At 35.3% G+C, this 24,982-nt stretch overlaps 2 protein-coding genes across 2 annotated transcripts in view; both read left to right on the top strand.

Annotated features, from left to right (window-relative positions):
• Positions 1 to 5,031: 5,031 nt before the first annotated feature.
• On the top strand, positions 5,032 to 12,585 carry LOTGIDRAFT_141322 (hypothetical protein; the record flags this gene model as incomplete). Its single annotated transcript, XM_009050921.1, has 12 exons — positions 5,032 to 5,227; positions 6,627 to 6,758; positions 7,107 to 7,326; positions 7,918 to 8,050; positions 8,341 to 8,475; positions 8,834 to 8,937; positions 9,368 to 9,492; positions 9,868 to 9,980; positions 10,882 to 11,013; positions 11,504 to 11,603; positions 11,933 to 12,033; positions 12,349 to 12,585. 12 exons carry the CDS (start codon positions 5,032 to 5,034, stop codon positions 12,583 to 12,585), a joined length of 1,728 nt encoding a protein of 575 aa, XP_009049169.1.
• Positions 12,586 to 16,529: 3,944 nt separating this feature from the next.
• LOTGIDRAFT_141305 (hypothetical protein) overlaps positions 16,530 to 24,982 on the top strand; it is a gene marked incomplete at both ends in the record, with an annotated part of 9,896 nt that continues 1,443 nt past the window's right edge. Inside the window, 10 exons of the mRNA XM_009050922.1 lie at positions 16,530 to 16,653; positions 19,135 to 19,266; positions 19,783 to 19,950; positions 20,011 to 20,095; positions 20,584 to 20,716; positions 22,299 to 22,437; positions 22,993 to 23,083; positions 24,109 to 24,233; positions 24,381 to 24,527; positions 24,847 to 24,926. Of these exons, the coding sequence (XP_009049170.1) occupies positions 16,530 to 16,653; positions 19,135 to 19,266; positions 19,783 to 19,950; positions 20,011 to 20,095; positions 20,584 to 20,716; positions 22,299 to 22,437; positions 22,993 to 23,083; positions 24,109 to 24,233; positions 24,381 to 24,527; positions 24,847 to 24,926 (1,224 nt within the window). The remainder of the gene's footprint in view (positions 16,654 to 19,134; positions 19,267 to 19,782; positions 19,951 to 20,010; positions 20,096 to 20,583; positions 20,717 to 22,298; positions 22,438 to 22,992; positions 23,084 to 24,108; positions 24,234 to 24,380; positions 24,528 to 24,846; positions 24,927 to 24,982) is intronic.

The following is a 24,982-nucleotide window of genomic DNA, read 5'->3' on the forward strand; positions in this document are numbered from 1 at the left end:
GGTGCAATGAGGGAAATTTTGTCAGGACCGCGGCATTAACCTGCTCTTTTTTCGATTTCCAACTGTCGAGGGATCTTTATCGTGCACAGAGAGGTCATCCTGGTAACACAATAGAGGATGAAAGCCTTTGAAATACATAATTGGAACTTGTTACTGGGTGATATTACTATTACATATTCAAAATCGCATAAAATGCTCATTTTTAATTCTTGGGCCGAAGGTTATCCTTTTTGACACTGTGCCTAATAATAGTGTGCCTTAAAAGTATGTGCCTAAGTGAATATGAGCTGAATTGAAGGTGTGCCTAAAAGACGTGAGCCTAAAGTACCGTGTCTGACTTGTGTTTGTTGTTGTGCCTATAAATTTACAACACGACAAATAAAGTCAATATATTTATTTGGCGATCGGGGACTACACATGCAGAATACATAAAATGAACATAAACAGTAAAATGAGGAAACTGGTCTTGACTTGGCTAAATCGGTACAGAGAGACCAGACTTGCACGCAACTGGCAGTTCTTTGGATTGAATGCTCGAAGCGCTTGCGTTTGCAAAGTTCTCAAAGAGAAGAAAGTCAGTATAAGTCGTGAGTGACTTAGCTCGAAGAGTTAGTGTTAGCGACTGAAACTAACTGTCCAAGTTCTGGAAGAAGCTTGGCAGAATCTGCTTTAGAACAAATGAAATAACATTAATGACTGTAACAATCTATAAGCAAAACATACATAATAATGAAAAACCCCAGACTACTTTGGGGTAAGTTATTCAGAATGTAAATAATGAATAAGAAATTGACAACATAAATATACTAGAGCTGTGAACAGCACTGAGCGTGGCCCGTGATACTTTTCCTGATAGCTGTAAGACTTTTTTGATCTTCAAACCCTCTCAAGCCCGGTGTTGACTTGACCACTTTTAGTAAAGAGCCAAGCTAAATGAAATGTTTTGTGAAAGGGTAAATTCAATCTTGTATCAATATAACTTATCGTATGGTTATTTTAATAGCTTCATGGTAGCTATAATATACAGGTATGTGTGAAATGTGAACATTATGTGACGGAATTTCTTTACTGATATAAACATGATCTATAAGTGTCCCACCTTCAGTAGTGTAATGCTGAACAATTTGTTGAAAAGCAAATTTTTGAAAACAATTTAGTATAGACAACCAAGATATTTTGGTTGAAATCCCCCATAATAACATAGTCTGAACCAGATTCTTGTAATTCAACTAATAATCTTTCTAACATTGGGAGAAATAAATCTAATCGACAAACGAGTGGTCTATAGATAACAATTACGTTAATATTTTTATCCAAAATATTCAAAGCAATGTGTTCTATATTTAAAACTCCCAATTTTAAAATGTTGACATTTTTGTTTTGCTTATAATATACTCCTACTCCTCCATGCCCCTTTTTTATTCCCTCAGCCTAACTAACACCAATAACCAAAACTGTTAGATAGAGTTCTATTAATGGTACAGAAAAAATTCGAACAGGTTAATGTATCAAAAATTCACTAGTCTATATGAGTGTATGTTAAATTATTGTAAGTGAAAATTGAAAAAAAAAGTTATTTTTTTAAGTGTTAAAAGATTACATAATCAGATTAATCTTTTTATGACCCAAACTTCTTCACACCTGCATTTCAAAAGTTCATATGGATAGCTTTCCTATCATATTATATAACCTGTTATAACACCTGTCAATCATTTTATTCCCCACAATCTACAGATTTTTATCACATTTTTTATAAACATCTAACACTTTTATGCCTATTTTCACAAATTAAATTTTGTATTAAACCACCCATGTCACATATCGTTGAAAAGAGAAAATTGAGTAGATCCTGAATATACAAACCATATTGCTAGGAGTTAATTACATTGTAAGTTAGAACCCCCAATATTTTTAAAACATATTTTAATGGAGTATTGTCATATATCATTGAAAAGATAATCAAAAGGGAATTATAAATTTGAAAAAATTTTCTGTGTTTATTAGAAAAGGTCATACAGCCGTCCAAAGTTGTCAAAATGTTAATTTTTGAATGGCTATTTGTCAACCAATATGATAGACCTGTGGATAGCTGAGGTCAAGTACATCCTACAGTGAAATTTTCAAGGTCATTGAAGGTTAAGGTCACATGGTGTAGCCTTTTGAATTTTCAAAAAATTCAGACGAATATAAAAAAAATTCATATTCGAAATTCAAAATTCTGTTCCAACAAACTGTAGACCAGGTTACAAGGTTTTAATAGACACCAAAATCATAAAAATCGGATAAAAAATGGAGGACTAAATAATTTTTTGCTAAAATGGGTCAGGCCGAGGCCACGGCTTATGCATCACTTTGGATTTTTTCTGCTAAGTGCATTCTAATTATGACTGACAGACAATATATATGTTTTTTACCAACATCTGAAATTTACACCGGAAGTGGGGGTGCCAGGCGTGATTTGAAAAAACCGGAAGTTCTCACGCAAAAACCGGGAGTGATAGAAATATTTTGATTGTATAAATTTATTTGTATGGACATTCTGTATATGTCCTGTGAATTTCAGATCAATCGGATAGTTAGCGGCTGAGTTAGAAATTTTTAGCTTTTTTGAAAATTTTGAATTCAAATTTTTTTTGACAAAAAATATTTAAAAATTGAATTTTTTTTAGCCTCACCAGATACGTCTTATGACAATGAACATATTAAAGAAAATTTCAGGTAAATCGGTTCATAAATAAGCCCTACAGACTTGATGCAAAATATTTGCACATTATGCAATGGCACACTTCCGGTTTAGCAAAAATTGAGATTTAGATATTCATTTTTGATTCCAGGTCATTTAAAAATGTTTGGTGAAGACAATTATGCTATACCATTTTCGATTTTGTCTAGGGACGTTCCCAAAAAAAAAAGAAAAAAAAAGAAAAAAAAAACTAGAGCTGTGTCATCATAGCTGCTGCTTCGAGGATGGTGGTGAAGACGGAAACCATTTAACTTTAGTTTTGCTGGAGTTATTGAATTATTTAGCCATGTTTCTGGTAAACAAATGATATCACTTTCTAGCATTTTCCAGTGTTTCTGTAAATCCTCTATATGAATAGATAAACCCTGAACAATGTGTAAAATTATATTAGTATCAGTTGATATGGTCTCGTTTTCGGGTTTTAAAAAAGTATCCATTGCTCCTTATGCCGATTCAATTTTTTCATCACAATATATGTTTTTTTCCGTAAAATCTTGTATTGTAAGGCCCTGTACTGTTTTAACTCTGCTTAACGCAATTATAGTTAACATGAGGGCTTTTATATCTCTCAATAACAATACTACCACGTGGTACATTTGGCGGAAGTGGAACACTGTCTTCATTTATTTCAACTTTAGCATTATCAAATTTTACAAAAATTTTGTCAGTTTGATTATTCTGATCAGTTTGAATGAATGTTACTTGACCAAAACTTCCATTTATCAAGCCAGTAGAAACATTTAAATTAATTACTAACATAACTTTTGACCCTACACCTATTTTTAAGCAAGACACTAATGGTGTATCAGTCACTTTAACACATGTGGTTTTAAGCGTCATTTTACCGGTTCTAACATCTTTTGAATAATCTAGAGCACTGATGGACACAGAATTTGGGCATTTTTCATCAATCATTCTAGAATTATAATCATCCTCACTGCTCTAAATGACCCATTATGTTCTTATTGCATATAATTAAGAGTTTTAACCAATCATTGATGTCTATGTCTGGATAAACAAAAAAGGGGACTTTTTGACCTTTCTTGATCGGTCACTAATTGGAATTCTGCTGGTAATTCTCTTTTAATTTAGCTAATTATGAATTACTTATGGACATGTGAGACAAACAAGTCATTAGAACACCACTACTTTTTATTCATATAAGTATTTTCATCAAAACAATAAGGGAACCCATCTTTAAATAAACAAGTTATTGCCAGTATTATCCCTCAAAGGCTCTAAATCTATTCAGTGTTACAAATAACTGAGAAACCAGTGTAAGATGGTGATGATCATAGTTTCATAAAAGCACTGGCCTAGGTCACAAAGTCATGCTAAAACAGGTGCGATGCCCTACAGTGGTTCCCAACCTTTCTCAGCCTTCACACCCCTGGAGCAATCACCAGGACCTTTCACACCCCCAAATTTTCATCCACATTTGCAGCGTGTGATGATGTGAGGTGCTCTCTCAATTCAAAACAAATTCTTCTCCTACACCAGTTGGCCACACCCCTGACACTCTAGACCCAAACCCTCAAGGGTTGAAAACACCTCAGGTTGGGAACCAGGGCTCTAGACACCCTTTATTGCCGAGGTTGATTCACTTATAAACGATATTATTTACAATATAGTTACACAAAAGTACGTAGGTACATATGTACGGAGCCCCTAAGGCGCAATTTTTTCATACTTTTATAAAATATTTCGTTTTAACGAAATAATTAATTTGTTTAAACGAAATAATATCATATATTTCGTTTTAACGAAAAAACTTTTCGTTTAAACGAATTAATTACTTGTCATTCTTGTGAGAATATCCCAATAGGGAATTATATTATGACAGCCAGAGTATTGTTGTAGATTATATAAATGAAAACATTATGGTCTAGTTCAGACGACAATTTCCTTACGGGGTTTATATGTCAACTAGTAGTAGTAGAGGACAATATTCTCTTTAAGGTAATAATTAAAATATATTCAATATATTTGTGAAATTTTGCGTCGGTGTCTGTTTTACATGCGAAATTAACAGTGACGTTTCGAGGAAACATTAGATGATGAGGCCGGTCACGGGAAATATTTTCACTTTGTACAATGATAAAGAATTTAAAAGTAGGTGGCCAAAAGCGAACCCGTCTGTTTTCTTCTGGCATGGCTTTCTTCCCCCAACACCCATCCCTGTAGAAATGCCTGTGATTGGCATGGCCGATGAGTCGGGCGCTTTGTTGCACCATGAACCTATATTGTTCTATTTCAGTACAGACTGAATACAACAGTCTCTTGAAACCATGGAAGAGGTCAAATTAGTGCAACTCAGCCCTAACCACAAGGAAATAGTAGTTAAATATCCCGAGAGTACTTCCAATGCAGCGAAACGATCACACTGGTCGAAGAATTGTGATTTTGTCTTGTCGTTCCTGGGATATACAATCGGTCCAGCCAATATCTGGAGATTTCCGTATCTTTGTGCTAAAAATGGCGGAGGTAGGTGTAGATTTTATCTAGTCATATGGTTTTCAAATTCGTCGGGGAAAGAACGAATAAGGTTAACACTTAAGATTCGTGAGGATCCTTTCTACCGACTTATCCTTGCCCAAACTTCTCGGCATTGATCTTTACCGAGTTATCCATGCCCATTTACGGCTGGGTTGACTGGAAAAACGAGGAAAGATGACAGAAGGTCACAAAACTTTAACATGCCGACCCACGACGTTCGGCTAGTGACATTAGCCTTTTAACACTTTGTACGTATCTAACTATTCCACTTTCTGCGTACCAAACAACAACTGACAAGTTTGTAAACCAGAATTTACCATGGCATTTAGCTGATTGTTCAGCTGTATTTAACCTCTGTTTTCACTCGTCGTGATTCAAACATGCTCTTGATGACTCATCCTTTTGATACGCCCACATGAAATGGGGGAGGGGGCGGGGCGTATATTGTCGTCACCGTCCGTCCGTTGATTTATGAGTTATTGCCCTTGTTCTTGAAAACGCGTTCAATTTTAGCTTGTAAACACTCTAGAAGGTGCAATTCTGGACTGATTTTGATGAAACTTGGCGTGAGTTTTGTTATCTCCCAAGGATGAACCCTATTTAAAATCAGAGAGATCGAAAAATAATCAGTATGAGTTATTGCCCTTGTTCTTGAAAACGCGTTCAATTTTTAGCTTGTAAACGCATTAGAAGGTTCAATGATTGACAGATTTTGACGAAACTTGGTATGAGTGTTGGTTATCACCTAGGGACGAACCTTATTGAAAATCAGAAAAATTGAAAAATAATTAGTACGAGTTATTGCCCTTGTTCTTGAAACTGCGTCAATTTGTAGCACGTAAACACTCTAGAAGGCATAATTCTTGAAGGATTTTAACGAAACTTGGTATGAGTGTTTGTTGTCACCTAGGGACGAACCCTATTGAAAATCAGAAAAATTGAAAAATAATTAGTATGAGTTATTGCCCTTGTTCTTGAAACTGCGTCAATTTGTAGCACGTAAACACTCTAGAAGGCATAATTATTGAAGGATTTTAACGAAACTTGGTATGAGTGTTTGTTGTCACCTAGGGACGAACCCTATTGAAAATCAGAAAAATTTAAAAATAATTAGTATGAGTTATTGCCCTTGTTCTTGAAACTGCGTCAATTTGTAGCACGTAAACACTCTAGAAGGCACAATTCTTGGAGGATTTTGACGAAACTTGTGAGTGTATGTAATCACCCAAAGATGAAACCTAACGAAAATCAGAAAAAGCGAAAAATATTACTGAAGGTTGAATATTTCATACTTGTAATTTTTACTGTACTGCTAAATATTTTTATTTAAAATCAAAGCTGCCCGTGGGCGTATATTACCTTGCCTGGCAAGCTATCTTCTTTACAGCGGTATTCCTGATCCCATTTGCTATATTTATGTTATTATTTGGTTACCCCTTGACGTTACTGGAACTATCTCTAGGACAGTATTCTGGTAAAAGTGCTTATGACGTCTGGAATATCTGCCCGGCTTTAAAAGGTAGGTTAAGTCAGGTTCCGTAGCTACAGTAGGGCAGTGTTGCATTTTACGTAAGCTACCCTGGTGCATTACCCTGGTGCATTACCCTTTGATGAACAGAATCATTAAAACCTAAATGTCAAAGGAAACATATTCTTCTTCAGTGTATTTGGTTGTATTTCTTAAAACTTTCTTTCTTGTTTTAGCCCAACTAGCCTGGCTCTAACGATTCCATGGACATGATATATGGATGGGATTTCGATAATCCGTATCCAATCCGTATATCACGTCCGAAGAACGAGTAGGTCCAGATTAGTCGGTACTTCTATAATGGAATCGATTCCTGATGATTCTGCTCTGTGTTTATAGGAATGGGTATAGCAATGAATGGAATATCGGCTATATTTGGAATGTACCACACTATGATATTGTCATGGATCCTGTATTATTTATACCATTCTTTTCTCACGCCTCTACCCTGGACTAATTGTGATAACTCGTGGAATACAGAACATTGTATCGTCAGTCACAGAATTACCGTGAACACAACTAATTCCACTGATACCAACTCGACTCTCAGTGGACTGGGGTATACAGTCAATAGTACAAATAGGGTTTTAGCTGACAACACAACCTACACGGCTTCTGAAGAATTTTGGAGGTAAGAATATAAACGAAATACGTGAAGGTTCCACTAGCTTTCTGCAATTCAGCTTTACGGAAACTTCAAGGGATTGTCTATTGGTAAGAATATTGAATGATTCGTGTCTAGGTTTTCTATAATTTTTGTTTACATTCTTTGAAATGTACGGTAGCCTCGACGGGCGACGGATGTTTACATGGAGGCGACGGACCGGCGGGTCTTGAAGAAACAATTGCAGTTTTCCACGATTGTTGGCAAAAAATCAAATTAGGTTATCAGTGAGGTTACTGCCACCTTGACATGCATTTATGTTTTCTGCTCAAACCGTCGACAAGAAGTTGTTATCCTGTTTAAATGGGTGTCTCAAAACTTTCTCTAAGGTCCTAAACGATCTAGATAAGGCACCGAGCAATAGAAGATGCAATTGTTTCAGTTATGGTCGACCGGAGTCATCTTTTAGAGAAAATTTATTTTTGATTTTGATTACATACTCCATTCAAGATGTGTTCATCTGAGTTCCTGTATGTCTATTTATAGTAACAATTTACTGAAAATGTCTTCCGGTTTAGAGGAGGTCGGAACAGTCCAGTGGCATCTAGTGGTAACTCTAGCAGTGGGCTGGATTCTCATATTCTGCTGTATTATAAAAGGCATTAAGACTGTTGGCAAGGTAAGAAAGAAGCTACGACTGTACATGTGAGTTATCTAATGAGCCAGTGTGATACATTGGTATACTTGTTTGGTGAGATGCAGGTCCAGCAGTCGGGAATGTAGCTTTACCTCAATTTTCAGAGAATCGAAAGATGATCATACAGTTTGATTAATAATAGACAAGGTCGTAATAGACAGGGTCGTTAACTAAGGCGAACTATTTCATGTTGCAAGATCCTTAATTTAAATAAAATCCGGAGTTCTCAGTCCGTTTTTAGCTTCATCCAAGTATTGAAATTTTATTTTCAGGTAGTATATGTGACAGCGATTGGACCGTTTATTCTTATAACTATCATCATGATCCGGGCTGTAACTCTACCTGGGGCTATAATAGGAATAGAATATTATATTATACCGGATTTCTCTAAACTAGCTGATATACAGGTACGTTGTTTATTAAAGGTTGGTCAAAGGGGCTGAAAGCCGACACCGGCTCGACTTTAGGACGCACTGGATGTATGCTGTCTATTATATTTAGGTGAAAGGAGAGTTAAATTCTGCCAAATTTACAGTCGTAGGATGGAACAGCGGGCCAGTGGGTTCAATTTAGTTAAAATGAGATTACAATTGTTAGGTTTCTGATCGTTTTCGTCTCCACTGTAATCCAACGAGCTATTTTCCACATTATCGTTCTGACGTTATTTTTAACTAATGAAAGCCTATCACAGAGGAACGCTTACTTGATAACAGTGGCGAAAGAGGCTGTAATATTGGTCTACCTAGTGTATGATTTGTTTTGTAGGTGTGGGTTCAAGCCTTACTACAGATATTTTATTCTATGGGTATTGGATGGGGTGCATTTATTACACTAGCTAGTTATAATAGATTTGATAGCAATGTTTATAGGTTGGTATACATTTTACTCACTCACCCCACTCACCTCACCTCACCTCAGTTGATAATAATCTCACGATTGACTGGGTAATGGAAGATTTTGACGGCGAAGGTCGCATAAATCAAGGTGTTGAACGAATTCGCCCTGATGCCAGAATTTCAATTCGTCGTTGAAAATTGGTCTTTTCTCAGATTCGCATGGATGACCCAAGCTCTGTCTTTTTTGTAATGTTTAACCGAAGATTCGCAATATAATTGGAAATCAAGTATTGCAATCGATATCTGACAGATTTTTAACGATTGTGTATGTCTTCTCCCGATTTTTGGAACTAATGATGCGTTATATCGGTGATCTTCGTGTCTGGTAGAGTGATGTATTAAGATTGTGGCTGTCTCCCCTTGTTTCAGAATGGAGTTTTACGTCCTTATTCCTTTGTTCCAGGAACACTGTATTATTCTGTATAGTAGGAGAAGGTACCAGTTTCTATGCAGGTTTTGTTGTTTTCTCAGTAATGGGTTTTATGTCGGTAAATACTGATAAACCGGTTGATGAGGTCGCCGCGGCAGGTACGCTTGACTCGCTTGAGTGGATGCTTTGTCATAGCTAGTAATGTATGAAGGGATGTTGATTTAACAAACTCGTGTATCATATAAACAGTGGTATGTGCTATGTGGACTATCTGAAAGTGATACTGAGTTTACAAACCTAAATACCCAATAAACATTTTAGCTAAGTGGAGTCTCTGAAAGGGGTGCTGAATTGACCAACCTAAATACAGTTTTAGTTAGTTAAAAATCACAAAATGTAGAGATCACTTGATATGAATTTTCTTAACCGAAATGAATTAAATCAAGTTCAACTTTTTGTACTCTTACTGCTTGCACTTTTAATACTAATGATAATGGTTCACAACCAACAATATAAAATATTTAATTTTTCAGGTCCCGGGCTTGCATTTGTTACCTACCCAGAAGCTTTAAGTCAGATGCCCCTCCCTCAATTATGGTCCGTTCTATTTTTCTTAATGTTGCTTTTAGTTGTCCTCGATTCTTTGGTAAGTGTACATTTACCATGCCTGGTTGGTTTTATTGGAATACCATTTATTACTGTTATAACTCGGTTAGGTGTACTGGCTCGGACACCGGGAATCCCGGATGCTATATAATGACCTCCAGCGTTCAAGAGCCAATCCCATCTCTTAAGATAAATTTATAGATGTCTAAAACAACATTTTAATGGTATAAATAAGTAAATTGATATACATGTATGAGACACTGGGCTGGAGAGTTTGAATAATCATGGCTGTTTCCAGTAGGTGTGGGTCTTTCAGTTAAAACAGGACTTGGTCAAGTTGTTATCACAATCAGCAAGAAAACAATGTTGCCTGTCGAAGAAACAAGGCAAACTTTAATGGGTTCCCTTATTTTCATTTATGAAAATGAAAATGCTAATACTTATATGAATAGAAGGCAGAGGTGTTCTAATGACTTGGAAAAGTACCAGTTTGTCTCACATGTCCATAATTAATTCATAATTAGCTAAATTTGAAGAGAATTACCAGCGGAATTCCAATGAGTGACCGATCCAGAAAGGTCAAAAAGTTTTTTTTTGTTTATCCAAACCGTACATACATAGACATTTATGATTGGTTAAAACGTTTAATTATATGCAATAAGAACAAAATGATATGATTAAGAATGCATGACAATTCATTAGAAACACCAATTTATCAAATTGTTTTCTTAAATTAACATTAAAAAATAAGGAAACCCATCTTTAACTGTCGTCAGAACATTATTAAGGATTCGCATTCAAGAGATAACCTTGATCACTCATAGATTTTATGTCCACATGCCACTTTCGCAAGCTAGGTAGTAAAATCTTTTAAATTTCCATGATGAACAACTTCATGTTTTTCAAATCACATTGCATTTCCTTCCCTATCTTTCCTGCAGTTTGTCAGTTTGGAGATAATTTTAACAGCTATAATAGATGTCATACCAACAGCAACCACTAAAACTAGAATATTGGTAACAGCTATTGTTTGCTGTTTGATGTTTCTAGGAAATATTCTATATACTACACAGGTAAAAATATTTTATTAATCTTATAGCCACGTTTAACCTGCCACAAATTATCCGGGCTGAGTCCGGATCGAGTACGGTTCACTTCAAGTGGGACAATTTTTATGGCAGTGTAAACGCGGTTTATGTCTCAAAGATAGAAAGAAACAAATAACCAGATTTCACAAGGATAACAACTCGGGTTTACTTTCTACCAGCTGATACTTGGTATTGCTCTTTCAAGGATTATCCGTACCAATTTACAGCTGGGTCTACTGAATATTGGGAGAAGTGGAATATGCGCCGAATTGCTTAGTTTATTTTGAGATATCTGTTTTAAATTAAGGCCAAAGTTAAACTGAAAGGTATGGTGAAAAGATTTTGAAAACTGGACTTGTTTTATACAAGTTTTAAGTACATGAATTTCATAAAAGGATTCAATTAATTTAGTATATAGACATTATTTTAAGGTTCATTGAATTTTATTTTACATATCGTTTTATATCTATTCCAGGGTGGTATTTATATGTTTCAACTAGTAGACTGGTATATGGCCTCTATATCAGTTTTCATCATAACATTTTTAGAATGTATCGTTGTAGCATGGATTTATGGTGAGTCTTAGGAAACAGTCGTCCAATATATTGGCATCCCTCAGTGTGAATTGAGAACACTGATAGCTTAAATTTATACCATTACAATTTTCAGTCTGTGGTTTTGCAATCCCACTAAAACTAGGCATATTTTGACGGATATAGCACATGCTCCTCCCTTGTCTACTGGACAAGAGAAGCTTTGAATTTGAGCAAATTCAGTAGGAAAGCAGGCTGAAAATAGGTTAGTTGTCTGGTGTGAATCTCTGAGTAACAACATGATTCAAGTGATGTTTTAATACTTCTATTTAACATTAAAAATATTTTATAATTGTTATATTGTATTTTAGGTGTAGAGAGGTTTTTTGGTGATATTGAGTTAATGACGGGGAGAAGACCATCTGTAGTTATGAACATTTTATGGCGGTTTGTAACTCCGATTATTTTAGTGGTAAGGATTAGGATGATGAATCTGGGGGCCATTTAAACCACGAGGGGGGCAACGAGGGTCAGTGCGGATATAACCCAAAGAAAACAGCTACGCTGGGGGTGGGGCTTTTTAGATCAATCTTTAAAACCACGAACTTAACAGGATCGTATTCTGAAGCTAAGACCGCAAGATGGAACATAACCTTGAACAAAATTGATTATAATCACATGTTTAATCCTCTTACACCTCCATTTAAATCTGTATTTCTGAGATTAAGGTCAGATTGATCGCGAATGGTCAACGTGGCCCTTTTAAAAATCATTGTTTTCATTTCAGACTATATTTATTTTTACACTAATTGGGTTTAAGCCGCCGACCTACGGTGATTACACCTACCCATGGTTTACTGGTTATATAGGGTGGAGTATAGCCCTGGTTACATCTATACCAATACCGGTCTGGATAATCAAAGAACTTCTCAACCATGAAGGCACACTTGTCCAGGTAACAAATCAAACAATACACTACTTAAAGGGATTATCACAAAGGTCCTTAAAACCCGATCAGATCTAACGAATTACCAACAACCAAACCAACAACACAGCATCATCCAATTGGAACCAATCTACCACGACTACCTAGTTTGCGATATCAGCATTCGCTGGAAGCGGACGTTAACTTGTAATCTACCAACCAACCAAGGTCCTTAAATATTGTTTGCAGGTTTTGCGATGGATCGTCATAAAACGTTTAGTGGAATTTCAAGACTCGCCGACGTTTGACTTAATTGGAACGGTGCATCAGTGTCTTCGATACAAAACCTCACTACAATACGGAATATCTTGAACACTGTCCAAGCTATGATGTAACTGGTTCTTTTACCATTAGTGTGTCCGCTCTTACATAAACAAACCTCTGATATTAGCTCGTTCTTTCCGGTACAGTTTGCTTGTCAAAAACACTTTTGTGACGGCAGAGTTATACTAACAGTGTTTGAAAATAATTAACACCCCATCTACTGCTTATAGCCAACGCCCACCCCAGCACCCCAGAGATTAGCAGAAGATGATTTAATCTTTTAATGGTTTAATTTTATATTTTCAGAGAATTCGAAAGTCATTTCAACCCAACAGTAAATGGGGTCGACAAAGAGAAATGGGTGTGGAATAATTGATCGACCTTCCCTTTACCGAAAACTAACTTGCTATTTAATAAATTAATGTGTTAAAGAACACCAGTCTAGGAATATTATGAAATATAACACACTTCTTTAATAAGGTTAGGCACATAACGTTTCAACACAATATACACGTGTCGTCATCAGATGTAATGGCAAGAGAATGGTAGGTAGGAAGATGACAAGCTAACGTTCGCTTCCAGTGGATGATGACATCGCAAACATTGATCTTGGCGTACCATTATCCAACATAATCGTACTAGCAAATGGCAATGAGTCCAATATTGACATTAATAATGTACTCCAAATATTGGACTCTTGGTGTTGTCGGTTGAGGATTAAGGGTAGAAATAACCACACCGAGGGTTCGATGGACTAGATGTTGAAGATTACGATTACTAACAGGCAAAAAAATATATACATTAAGATGGAATGATCTTAATTTCTATTAAAGAATAAAAACTAACACCAGCTATGAAATAATTCAATACAGCCTAATACTAATAAATATGAAAAGCAAAGTCACCATTTTGCATAGTTACAATCTTTAAGGACAATCTTAATAAGTATCTCCGTCTTCATTAGCCCACATGGTGCAGAAAAGTAGACTCCATTCATTTCATTTAATAAGTATCTAATAAATGCAAAACAATATGAATATATACTAATAACTTAACCTACCCTGTACAGGGGTTTTAAACTAATAAACCAATGGGAGGGAAAATACCTAACTGTAGTGTATGTGTAGGATCTGAAAATAAGATGTTTAATAGAGTTGGGAGTGCATTGTATGTAATTTAGTAGGAATAGTTAATTGTAATAATGAAAGAGAATATATATGTAATGTAATCTATAAGCCATGAAAGATACTATAAGATATGAAACTTGCAAAATACAACATGGCTGCCATCCTAGTAACCAGGATAAACAAAGGTAGCAAAAGATAACTAAAATGTAACATTCCTTGAACAAGATCAATACAAATCCCAAGAATATATTGAAATAATATAAAACCAGGAAAAATACTAAACTATACAATCCATTACAACATTAAAGAAGATTCAATGTAAATTATATATATTTTCCTACACCAATGCTATCAGACTATTTATCATCTATCTGCCACTATTCCAGCCTCTGATAGATATTTTGACAGTTGTCGATAAGTGTCAAAATATCTATCAGAGACTGTAATAGAGGCAGATGTTTCGGACTAGGTATTTTATTGCTTTCACCTTTGTTTCCCATCCATTTGACTTCATACTTTTTTATTTTATAGCATGTTTAATAAAAACTTTAAAAAACTTGAATTATTGTATCTAAAGGTGCCTTCACACCATAAAGATTACCAGTCGTGTATGGATTCGAACAATTAAAGTTTAAACTCACACCTACATTATCCCCTAAATTAGGCTCAACCAACGCTCGTGCTTTCACGCTATCATAAAAACCCACATAGGATATCATCGATTGCTTAATTATTTACCAAAGCCCCACTCACCACATACACCCTTTTACATCGACTACCCCTCTGTCCACCTTCGGCCCCGTCATTGACTACGGAATGTATCATCCCTCTCGGGGTTAAAGCCAGTATTTGATACTCACCAACAATAAAAAGAGGTTAAAGGAAATAGTGATAGTGGGTGATGGTAAAGTTTTATATCCAGCTTACTGTATACTGAATGCACCTTGACAACTCGAACGTGAAAGGACACATACCAGTTTAATCCCGAACATAATGGATATAATTTAGGGACGAGCGAATACGCCAGACAAGATAAGTCGTTTGGTTGAAGAATTAACTTGATCACCCACCAACAGGGAACGTGAGCTGGGTTAAGACCGTCGTGAGACAGGTTAGTTTTACCCTATTGGTAGGGAACTCTTTACGAACGAGACTGACCAGTACGAGAGGAACGTTGGTCTGGGATTGAAAGCGTTGGTCGAGGGTTATAAGAATTGTATTATTCTCTTACCAACAGGGAACGTGAACTAGGTTACAGTAGGGAACTCTTTAGAACAAGTGTTGGATTCAGTTAAGGTTAGTTTGATAATTTGTCACCAGAATGTTTCGGTCGGATGAGGGTATGCAGGCATTGGAATGTGGTTTATTTTGAACGAAGCAAGAGTCAAGAAACGATTTTAACAGACAATATGCTTAAAATGAAAAAGGTTAAGTACTAGGCATTAAAGACAGAAAAATAGGTTTAGAACCTCTTAAATTTAAATCGTTTGTATATCCCTTAAAATCTACTCAATAAAAATACAAGTACCAAATTCTCTGTCAAAATTAAATGATATGTTTACTAGTTGACACTTGACAATGAGACCGAGGTCGTGGATATATGACCCCTGCTTCCCCTCCCCTCGGACCCCTAGGGATCACCCTAATCTATGTCAGGCGAGTTTATCAAGTGTGAAATTAGTAAATAACATACGATCTTGATGTTTGAAAGCAATATAATTTGAACAAAGAGAAACTGTAATTTGATACATTTTAGAAACCGATATCTTAAACACAATTGTTCTCAATTTACCTGATATTTTATGTTTCCCATTTAAAATAGACACAGAGACATCAATTTTCCTCGTTGACAGGTGGCTCCGAGACAGCCCCTTGGGACTGGTAGAAGCCAACAGATTTCAGCATCAAAAGGGCTTATTTTTCACTTCTAAATAAGACCTTGACCTTGACCTTGATATGAATATGATAATAATAGACTATATTTTAATACAATACTAAGAATACATCCAATCAGAGGCATCGACAGAAAGTCTGTAAACCATAAGCCATTATATTTACAGCGTGTCTGTCGTGGTCTCTGATTGACTGTATTCACAGGCTTACAACCCAATCAAATCGCTGCATTCCGTGTTACACAAATAGTGACTATTGAAGTCAATGTATAAGTACGAAGTTCCTTATATTGACATTGTGAAAATGCAATCTACATATTCATTTCAATCAGACTAAAATACAGCTTTATTTCGTTAAACCATCAATCCATTACAATATTAGGATCTAATGATGTATACCTTCAGAGGCAAAAAACATCCAATATATAACAACAAATACAGAGTAATTTATTATGGTATAACGCACTTCATTCAAACAATGTACATAACGTTTCAACAAATTACACAGGTAATGTCCAGTATCACGATACAAATTCTAACGATAGACAAAACAAAACCAACCGTGAACCTGTACTTTATTTAAATTGAAATGTATACGTCAATCTGAAGGTCCCCACTATGAATATGAATAAAATTGATTTTGAACATTTTTACTTCAGTGACAGTAAAAACATTCCTCGCTGAGGTGTATGGATTAAATATGGAAACCCCAAAACGAATGCAATGGAAAGGGAAGTGTGATTTTATTTTATCGTTAATTGGTTATGGTGTTGGATTAGGGAATATTTGGAGATTTCCTTATTTATGTGCTAAAAATGGAGGAGGTATGAAGTTTTAAATAATTCTAGGTGTGTGTGTGGAGGGGCGGGCTGGCGGATTACAAACTACAATACTCGAGAATAATAACAGTTGGTACAAAGTGTTATAAAAATACAAAAACGTAAACCATTAGATTACATTATCTTACCACAACATTTGTTGCGGATGTAAACCCCATCACCAGGACAGTAATATCAGCATTTCAATTTTACATATATAGCACGATTACATTCCTCTCGATTTATTTTGATGTCGCCTTTCAAAACATTACCACGAGTAAAATACTGAAAGAAACACATTTCAACATTTTGTTTAAAGATAGACTTACTACCTTCACTACCGCACCAAATCACTTTCTCAGTAACAATTTGGTTCAAAGCCAAAACCCATAAAGCAATCCCAAGATCTGTACAGTTTGAAATAAAAAAAAGTCCAATGCAATTTTTTCTGGCAAAGGCTTCATCACTGAGCAATGTATGTACTTACCTGTCTTCATTAGACCAGTCTTCATTAGCTCAGTCTTTATAAGCCCAGTCATCACTAGCTCAGTCTTCATTGGCTCAGTCTTTATTAGCTCAGTCTTCACTAACCCAGTCTTCATTAGCTCAGTCTTTATTAGCCCAGTCTTCACTAACCCAGTCTTCATTAGCTCAGTCTTTATTAGCCCAGTCTTCACTAACCCAGTCTTCATTAGCTCAGTCTTTATTAGCCTAGTCTTCACTAACTCAGTCTTCATTAGCTCAGTCTTCATTAGCCCAGTCTTTATTAGCCCAGTCTTCATTAGCCTAGTCTCTATTAACCTAGTCTTTATTAGCCCAGTCTTTATTAGCCTAGTCTTTATTAGCCCAATCTGCATTAGCTCAGTCTTTATTAGCCTAGTGTCTATTAACCTAGTCTTTATTAGCTCAGTCTTCATTAGCCTAGTCTTCATTTGCTCGGTTTTTATTAGCCCAGTCTTCATTAGCTCAGTCTTTATTAGCCCAGTCTTCATTAGACCTGTCTTCATTAGCTCAGTCTTCACTAGCGCAGTCTTTATTAGCTTAGTCTTTATTAGCTCAGTCTTTATTAGCTCAATCTTCATTAGCCTAGTCTTCATTAGCCTAGTCTTTATTAGCCTAGTCTTCATTAGCCTAGTCTTTATTAGCCCAGTCTTCATTAGACCAGTCTTCATTAGCCCAGTCTTTATTAGCTCAGTCTTCATTAGCCTAGTCTTTATTAGCCTAGTCTTTATTAGCTCAGTCTTTATTATCCCAGTCTTTATTAGCCTAGTCTTCATTAGCTCAGTCTTTATTAGCCCAGTCTTCACTAGCTCAATCTTTATAAGCCCAGCCTTCACTAGCTCAGCCTTTATTAGCCCAATCTGCATTAGCTCAGTCTTTATTAGCCTAGTGTCTATTAACCTAGTCTTTATTAGCTCAGTCTTCATTAGCCTAGTCTTCATTAGCCCAGTCTTCATTAGCTCAGTCTTTATTAGCCCAGTCTTCATTAGACCTGTCTTCATTAGCTCAGTCTTCACTAGCTTAGTCTTTATTAGCTTAGTCTTTATTAGCTCAGTCTTTATTAGCTCAATCTTCATTAGCCTAGTCTTTATTAGCCCAGTCTTCATTAGCCCAGTCTTTATTAGCTCAGTCTTTATTATCCCAGTCTTCATTAGCCTAGTCTTTATTAGCCCAGCCTTCATTAGCCCAGTCTTTATTAGCTCAGTCTTTATTATCCCAGTCTTTATTAGCCCTGTCTTAATTAGCCCAGTCTTTATTAGCCCCGTCTTCATTAGCCCAGTCTTTATTAGCCCAGTCTTCATTAGACCTGTCTTCATTAGCTCAGTCCTCACTAGCGCAGTCTTTATTAGCTCAGTCTTCACTAGTTCAATTTTCATTAGCCCAGTCTTTATTATCCCAGTCTTCATTAGCCGAGTCTTCATTAGCCCAGTCTTTATTAGCCTAGTCTTTATTAGCTCAGTCTTCATTAGTCCAGTCTTTATTAGCTCAGTCTTTATTAGTTCAGTCTTTATTAGCTCAGTCTTTATTAGCCCAGTCTTTATTAGTCTAGTCTTTATTAGCTCAGTCTTTATTAGCCCAGTCTTTATTAGCCTAATCTTTATTAGCTCAGTCTTTATTAGTCCAGTCTTTATTAGCTCAGTCTTTATTAGTCCAGTCTTTATTAGCTCAGTCTTTATTAGTTCAGTCTTTATTAGCTCAGTCTTTATTAGTTCAGTCTTTATTAGCTCAGTCTTTATTAGCCCAGTCTTTATTAGTCTAGTCTTTATTAGCTCAGTCTTTATTAGCTCAGTCTTTATTAGTCCAGTCTTTATTAGTCCAGTCTTTATTAGCTCAGTCTTTATTAGCTCAGTCTTTATTAGTCCAGTCTTTATTAGTCCAGTCTTTATTAGCCTAGTCTTTATTAGCTCAGTCTTTATTAGCTCAGTCTTTATTAGCTCAATCAGAAACAGAAATAGGACGTAAAACTCCATTTTATTTCCTTTTCAGCTGTGTTCCTGATTCCCTACGCAGTATTCATGGTACTCGTGGCGTTTCCATTGACATTTCTAGAATTATCCCTTGGACAATATTCTGGAAAGAGTGCATTTGGAGTGTGGGATATTTGCCCCGCCGTTAGAGGTGAGTTCTGAATAGTACCGTTTAATGATTCAGTTTGGTTCTGGTGATCCCAGAAGCCAATGGATTTCATGAATTTTGAGAATTTAGAGGGATTCACCTCAAAAATGAGCTTTTATAGGCCTGAGGGGAAAACTGTCTTCACAAGATTAAAGAATAACCATTGTATAGTGGTTGAGGAGTAACAGCCCTACAAAACGAGGGATATGGAAATATGGTACAAACTAGGGCCAAAGTTTTTATATTGTTTAGGGAATTGCAGCCTCGTCGACCTGGTTCCGTGGTACATAGAGCACATCTCTGGAAGGAATACCCTGCCACCAATAACTCAAGCCAAAGTTTTCATATTTTTGGGGAATTGCAGCCTTGCCTACATTGTAGAATGATACCCACACCGCATCCCTGCCACCAATAACTTACACGATTACAACACCGTGTACTCTACGGCTACGAAATGGAAAGAGTTGACACGCCATATCCTGCCATCAATAACTCAAGCCAAATTGTAAATAATTATAGGTATTGGACTGGCTATGACTGGTATATCAGTGATCTGTTGTCTTTACTATAACACAATTCTCGCCTGGATCTTATATTATCTATTCAACTCCTTCAAATCTCCTCTACCGTGGGTTGGATGTGACAACTGGTGGAACACAGACGCCTGTTTTATTCAAGATATCAGTGGTAATAGTACCACCAACAACGTAACGTTGTTTGACTATCTGAAGAACATCAACAGAACAGCTTCTACGTTACACATCATGATGAATAACACTGTGGACCCTTATAATACAACTAAAAACCATGCTCCAACTGAAGAATTCTGGAAGTAAGTTCTATATTCTATGATTTGATTTGTCCTTATTTTGTTTCACAAATACGTAGCATAAGAAATACCTTAATTAATAGTAAAATGAAATGAATAGATCCGACTCAACCATCCATTAATATTATATAAACGTTTTTATCGTGTTCATTTATGCAGCAGATTGCTTGCTACACTGATTACTTGGTACTCTAGCACTTTTTTGCACTTAAAATAACTGCATACCAATCTATCGTTTCTAACTACTGCTTTTAGCAGACTGTTTGATACAAAGACAGTTTTCTATGGTCAGAATGGGACTAGAAGATACCAAACTATCGTGTCTATGTGGTTTCTGTGGTCAGAATGAGATTAAACTATATCAGACTATCGCATCAAGCTGGTAAATTGGCATATTCTCTAGCCCGGCTGGGGTAACATCTCCAAATGAATCGTCGCTTTCTACCACATTGTACTCATGGTCATTTAAAGATTCTTGATTTATCTTTCAGTTTAAACGTATTACGGATATCGAGTGGTTTTGAAGATATAGGCTCTATCCAGTGGCATCTGGTATTGGCTCTAGCTCTAGCCTGGTTGTTTATTTATATTTGTTTGTTTAAAGGAGTGGAGTCTGTAGGCAAGGTAAAGTAGTTTATTAACAAGTTGAGTAAATCAGTTCAAACAGGTTATACTCGATACGCAATTTCAAGCTCAAATCAACAATGGACCTAGTTTGTACCCTTGGTTGTATACGTATTGCCATCTATCCTCTACCCTAGGTTGTGTACATATTGTCTATATTTTCTACCCTAGGTTGTGTATAAAGTGTCCTATATTTTGAACCCAAGTTTGTTTACATATTTGTCTATATCTTCTACCCTCGGTTGTGTACATATTGTCTATATTTTGTACCCTAGGTTGTTTACATATTGTCTATATTTTGTACCCTAGGTTGTGTATAAAGTGTCCTAAATTTTGTACCCTATAGGTTGTTTACATATTGTCTATATTTTGTACCCTAGGTTGTGTATAAAGTATCCTATATTTTGTACCCTAGGTTGTTTACATATTGTCTATATTTTGTACCCTAGGTTGTTTACATATTGTCTATATTTTGTACCCTAGGTTGTGTATAAAGTGTCCTAAATTTTGTACCCTAGAGGTTGTTTACATATTGTCTATATTTTGTACCCTAGGTTGTGTATAAAGTATCCTATATTTTGTACCCTAGGTTGTTTACATATTGTCTATATTTTGTACCCTAGGTTGTTTACATATTGTCTATATTTTGTACCCTAGGTTGTGTACATATTGTCTATATTTTGTACCCTAGGTTGTGTATAAAGTATCCAATATTTTGTACCCTAGGTTGTTTACATATTGTCTATATTTTGTACCCTAGGTTGTTTACATATTGTCTATATTTTGTACCCTAGGTTGTGTATAAAGTGTCCTATATTTTGTACCCTAGGTTGTGTATAAAGTGTCCTATATTTTGTACCCTAGGTTGTATACATATTGTCTATATTTTGTACCCTAGGTTGTGTATAAAGTGTCCTATATTTTGTACCCTAGGTTGTTTACATATTGTCTATATTTTGTACCCTAGGTTGTATACATATTGTCTATATTTTGTACCCTAGGTTGTTTACATATTGTCTATATTTTGTTCCCTAGGTTGTGTATAAAGTGTCCTATATTTTGTTCCCTAGGTTATGTATAAAGTATCCAATATTTTTTACCCTAGGTTGTTTACATATTGTCTATATTTTGTACCCTGGGTTTTTAACATATTGTCTATATTTTGTACCCTAGGTTGTGTATAAAGTGTCCTATATTTTGTTCCCTAGGTTATGTATAAAGTATCCAATATTTTGTACCCTAGGTTGTTTACATATTGTCTATATTTTGTACCCTGGGTTGTTAACATATTGTCTATATTTTGTACCCTAGGTTGTGTATATATTGTCTATATTTTGTACCCTAGGTTGTATACATATTGTCTATATTTTGTACCCTAGGTTGTATACATATTGTCTATATTTTGTACCCTGGGTTGTTTACATATTATCTATATTTTGTACCCTAGGTTGTGTACATATTGTCTATATTTTGTACCCTAGGTTGTGTACATATTGTCTATATTTTGTACCCTAGGTTGTTTACATATTGTCTTAATTTTGAACCCTTGGTTGTTTACATATTGTCTATATTTTTTACCTAGGTTGTATACGTGACGGCTACCATGCCGTATATACTGATAACTATAATATTAATCAGAGCTCTGACTCTACCTGGTGCCATAGATGGGGTATATTTCTATATTATTCCTGATTTTAGCAAACTTGGAGAATTGCAGGCAAGTTCTATATTTTCATATCCTCTTGAATCTGAAAAAAATTCCACCTATGCATGCTTTTCCTGATGATGTATACTTTGAACAATTTCCGAAATCGGAATCACAAAGAATCAGAAAGTGTATGAGCTTAGTTGCTGATAATTATTACATTCGGATTACAAGGATAATAACTAAGGTTTAATGAGGATACTGTCAATCTGGGCATGGATCTTTTCCGGCGTACCCATACCCAATTAGAGCTAGGTTTACTCACATATTGAGGACATTTTTTTCAAGGTCGCCAGACTTTCACTCGCCGACCGAGAGAGGAATCCACGCCCACAATTTGTTTGTCGACTCAATGCAAATGCCGCCACGCTTTAACCGACTGTGCTGCAGACCACTTCAACGCTTATAATCTAGTGGCGAAATGCATTAACACAAAATTTCGAGATTTCAATTACCTTCCGCCCACTGAATCTGGCATAATTTGTTGCTAGATTACCCTCCCACATAAAAATATTTTGTTATTGTACTTTCAACAATATTTTTTCCATTTCTTTACAGGTCTGGTTACAAGCTATGATGCAAATGTTTTTCTCAGTAGGGATGGGCTGGGGAGGTTTTCATACAATGGCCAGCTATAATAAGTTTAATAATAATATTTTAAGGTAGTATTTCTTTCTATTCGATTAGACTGTAAATCTGGTCGGGGCAGACTGAACTGGGAGATTGGTTAGCTTGAGATTGAGAATGCCCCATCACAATGTCCAGCTCTTCTGATTCTATATGAGTATTTTACAGAGATAGTAATATATACTGTGTATTGTATTTTACAGAGATAGTATTATATACTGTGTATGATATTTTACAGAGATAGTATTATATACTGTGTATGATATTTTACAGAGATAGTATTATAAACTGTGTATTGTATTTTACAGAGATAGTATTATAAACTGTGTATTGTATTTTACAGAGATAGTATTATATACTGTGTATTGTATTTTACAGAGATAGTATTATAAACTGTGTATTGTATTTTACAGAGATAGTATTATAAACTGTGTATTGTATTTTACAGAGATAGTATTATATACTGTGTACTGTATTTTACAGAGATAGTATTATATACTGTGTATGATATTTTACAGAGATAGTATTATATACTGTGTATTATATTTTACAGAGATAGTATTATATGCTGTGTATTATATTACAGAGATAGTAATATATACTGTGTATGATATTTTACAGAGATAGTATTATATACAGTGTATTATATTTTACAGAGATAGTATTATATTACAGAGATAGTATTATATACTGTGTATTGTATTTTACAGAGATAGTATTATATACTGTGTATTGTATTTTACAGAGATAGTATTATAAACTGTGTATTATATTTTACAGAGATAGTATTATAAACTGTGTATTGTATTTTACAGAGATAGTATTATAAACTGTGTATTGTATTTTACAGAGATAGTATTATAAACTGTGTATTGTATTTTACAGAGATAGTATTATATACTGTGTATTGTATTTTACAGAGATAGTATCATATACTGTGTATTGTATTTTACAGAGATAGTATTATATACTGTGTATTGTATTTTACAGAGATAGTATTATATACTGTGTATTGTATGTTACAGAGATAGTATTATATACTGTGTATTGTATTTTACAGAGATAGTATTATATACTGTGTAGTTGGAGAAGGAACGAGTTTTTATGCGGGATTTGCAGTATTTTCTATTCTGGGTCATCTGTCATATCTTACTAATTTACATGTTTCAGATTTAGTACGAACAGGTATTTTTTTTTACTTTGTCTCTTTCGCTGTGTTATTCTTTATCTTTCTTTCTGTTTACTCATTGCTCACTGCATTGTCGCATTGTCTATCTTGTGCAGAAAAATAGGACGTAAATTTTGCATGGTCGTCTTTATCATATTTTCTAGGCCCGGGACTGGCGTTTATAGCCTACCCAGAAGCTCTGGCTACTCTACCAGTTCCTCAATTATGGACAGTTCTATTCTTCCTCATGTTACTGACCACAGCTTTAGACTCCATGGTAATTATGATTTGTTATTTGTTATTTGTGATTTGTTATTTTGTCAAGCTTTTGGTGGAGACGGATCAGCAGATGATTCTATTGTTCTGAACATTTATTATTTTCTAAGATATTACAATGCGTCCTGCAACCACAACAAACACCTTCGCATTTGTCAAAATTAAAGACTTTGTACCATGTAATTCTCAGCTTCAGCGACTTTATGACACACAAGACCCCGCGTGTATAACTGACTACTGTTTTATTAAGTTTCTGTTGGCGGCTGCATAACTTGGATTGGAAGAGGCCCGGTTCGCGGGGGGGGGGAGGGGGGGTATTGATTGAATATTTTGTATTTGTAATTTGTAAATGAGTATTTTGTATTTGTTATTTTGTAAATAAATATTTTGTATTTGTTATTTGTAAATCGATATTTTGTATTTGTTATATTGTAGTATGTAAATGAGTATTTTGTATTTGTTATTTTGTAGATTGTAAATGAATATTTTG

Source organism: Lottia gigantea (genome assembly GCF_000327385.1).
Source record: "Lottia gigantea unplaced genomic scaffold LOTGIsca_159, whole genome shotgun sequence".
NCBI lineage: Eukaryota > Metazoa > Mollusca > Gastropoda > Lottiidae > Lottia > Lottia gigantea.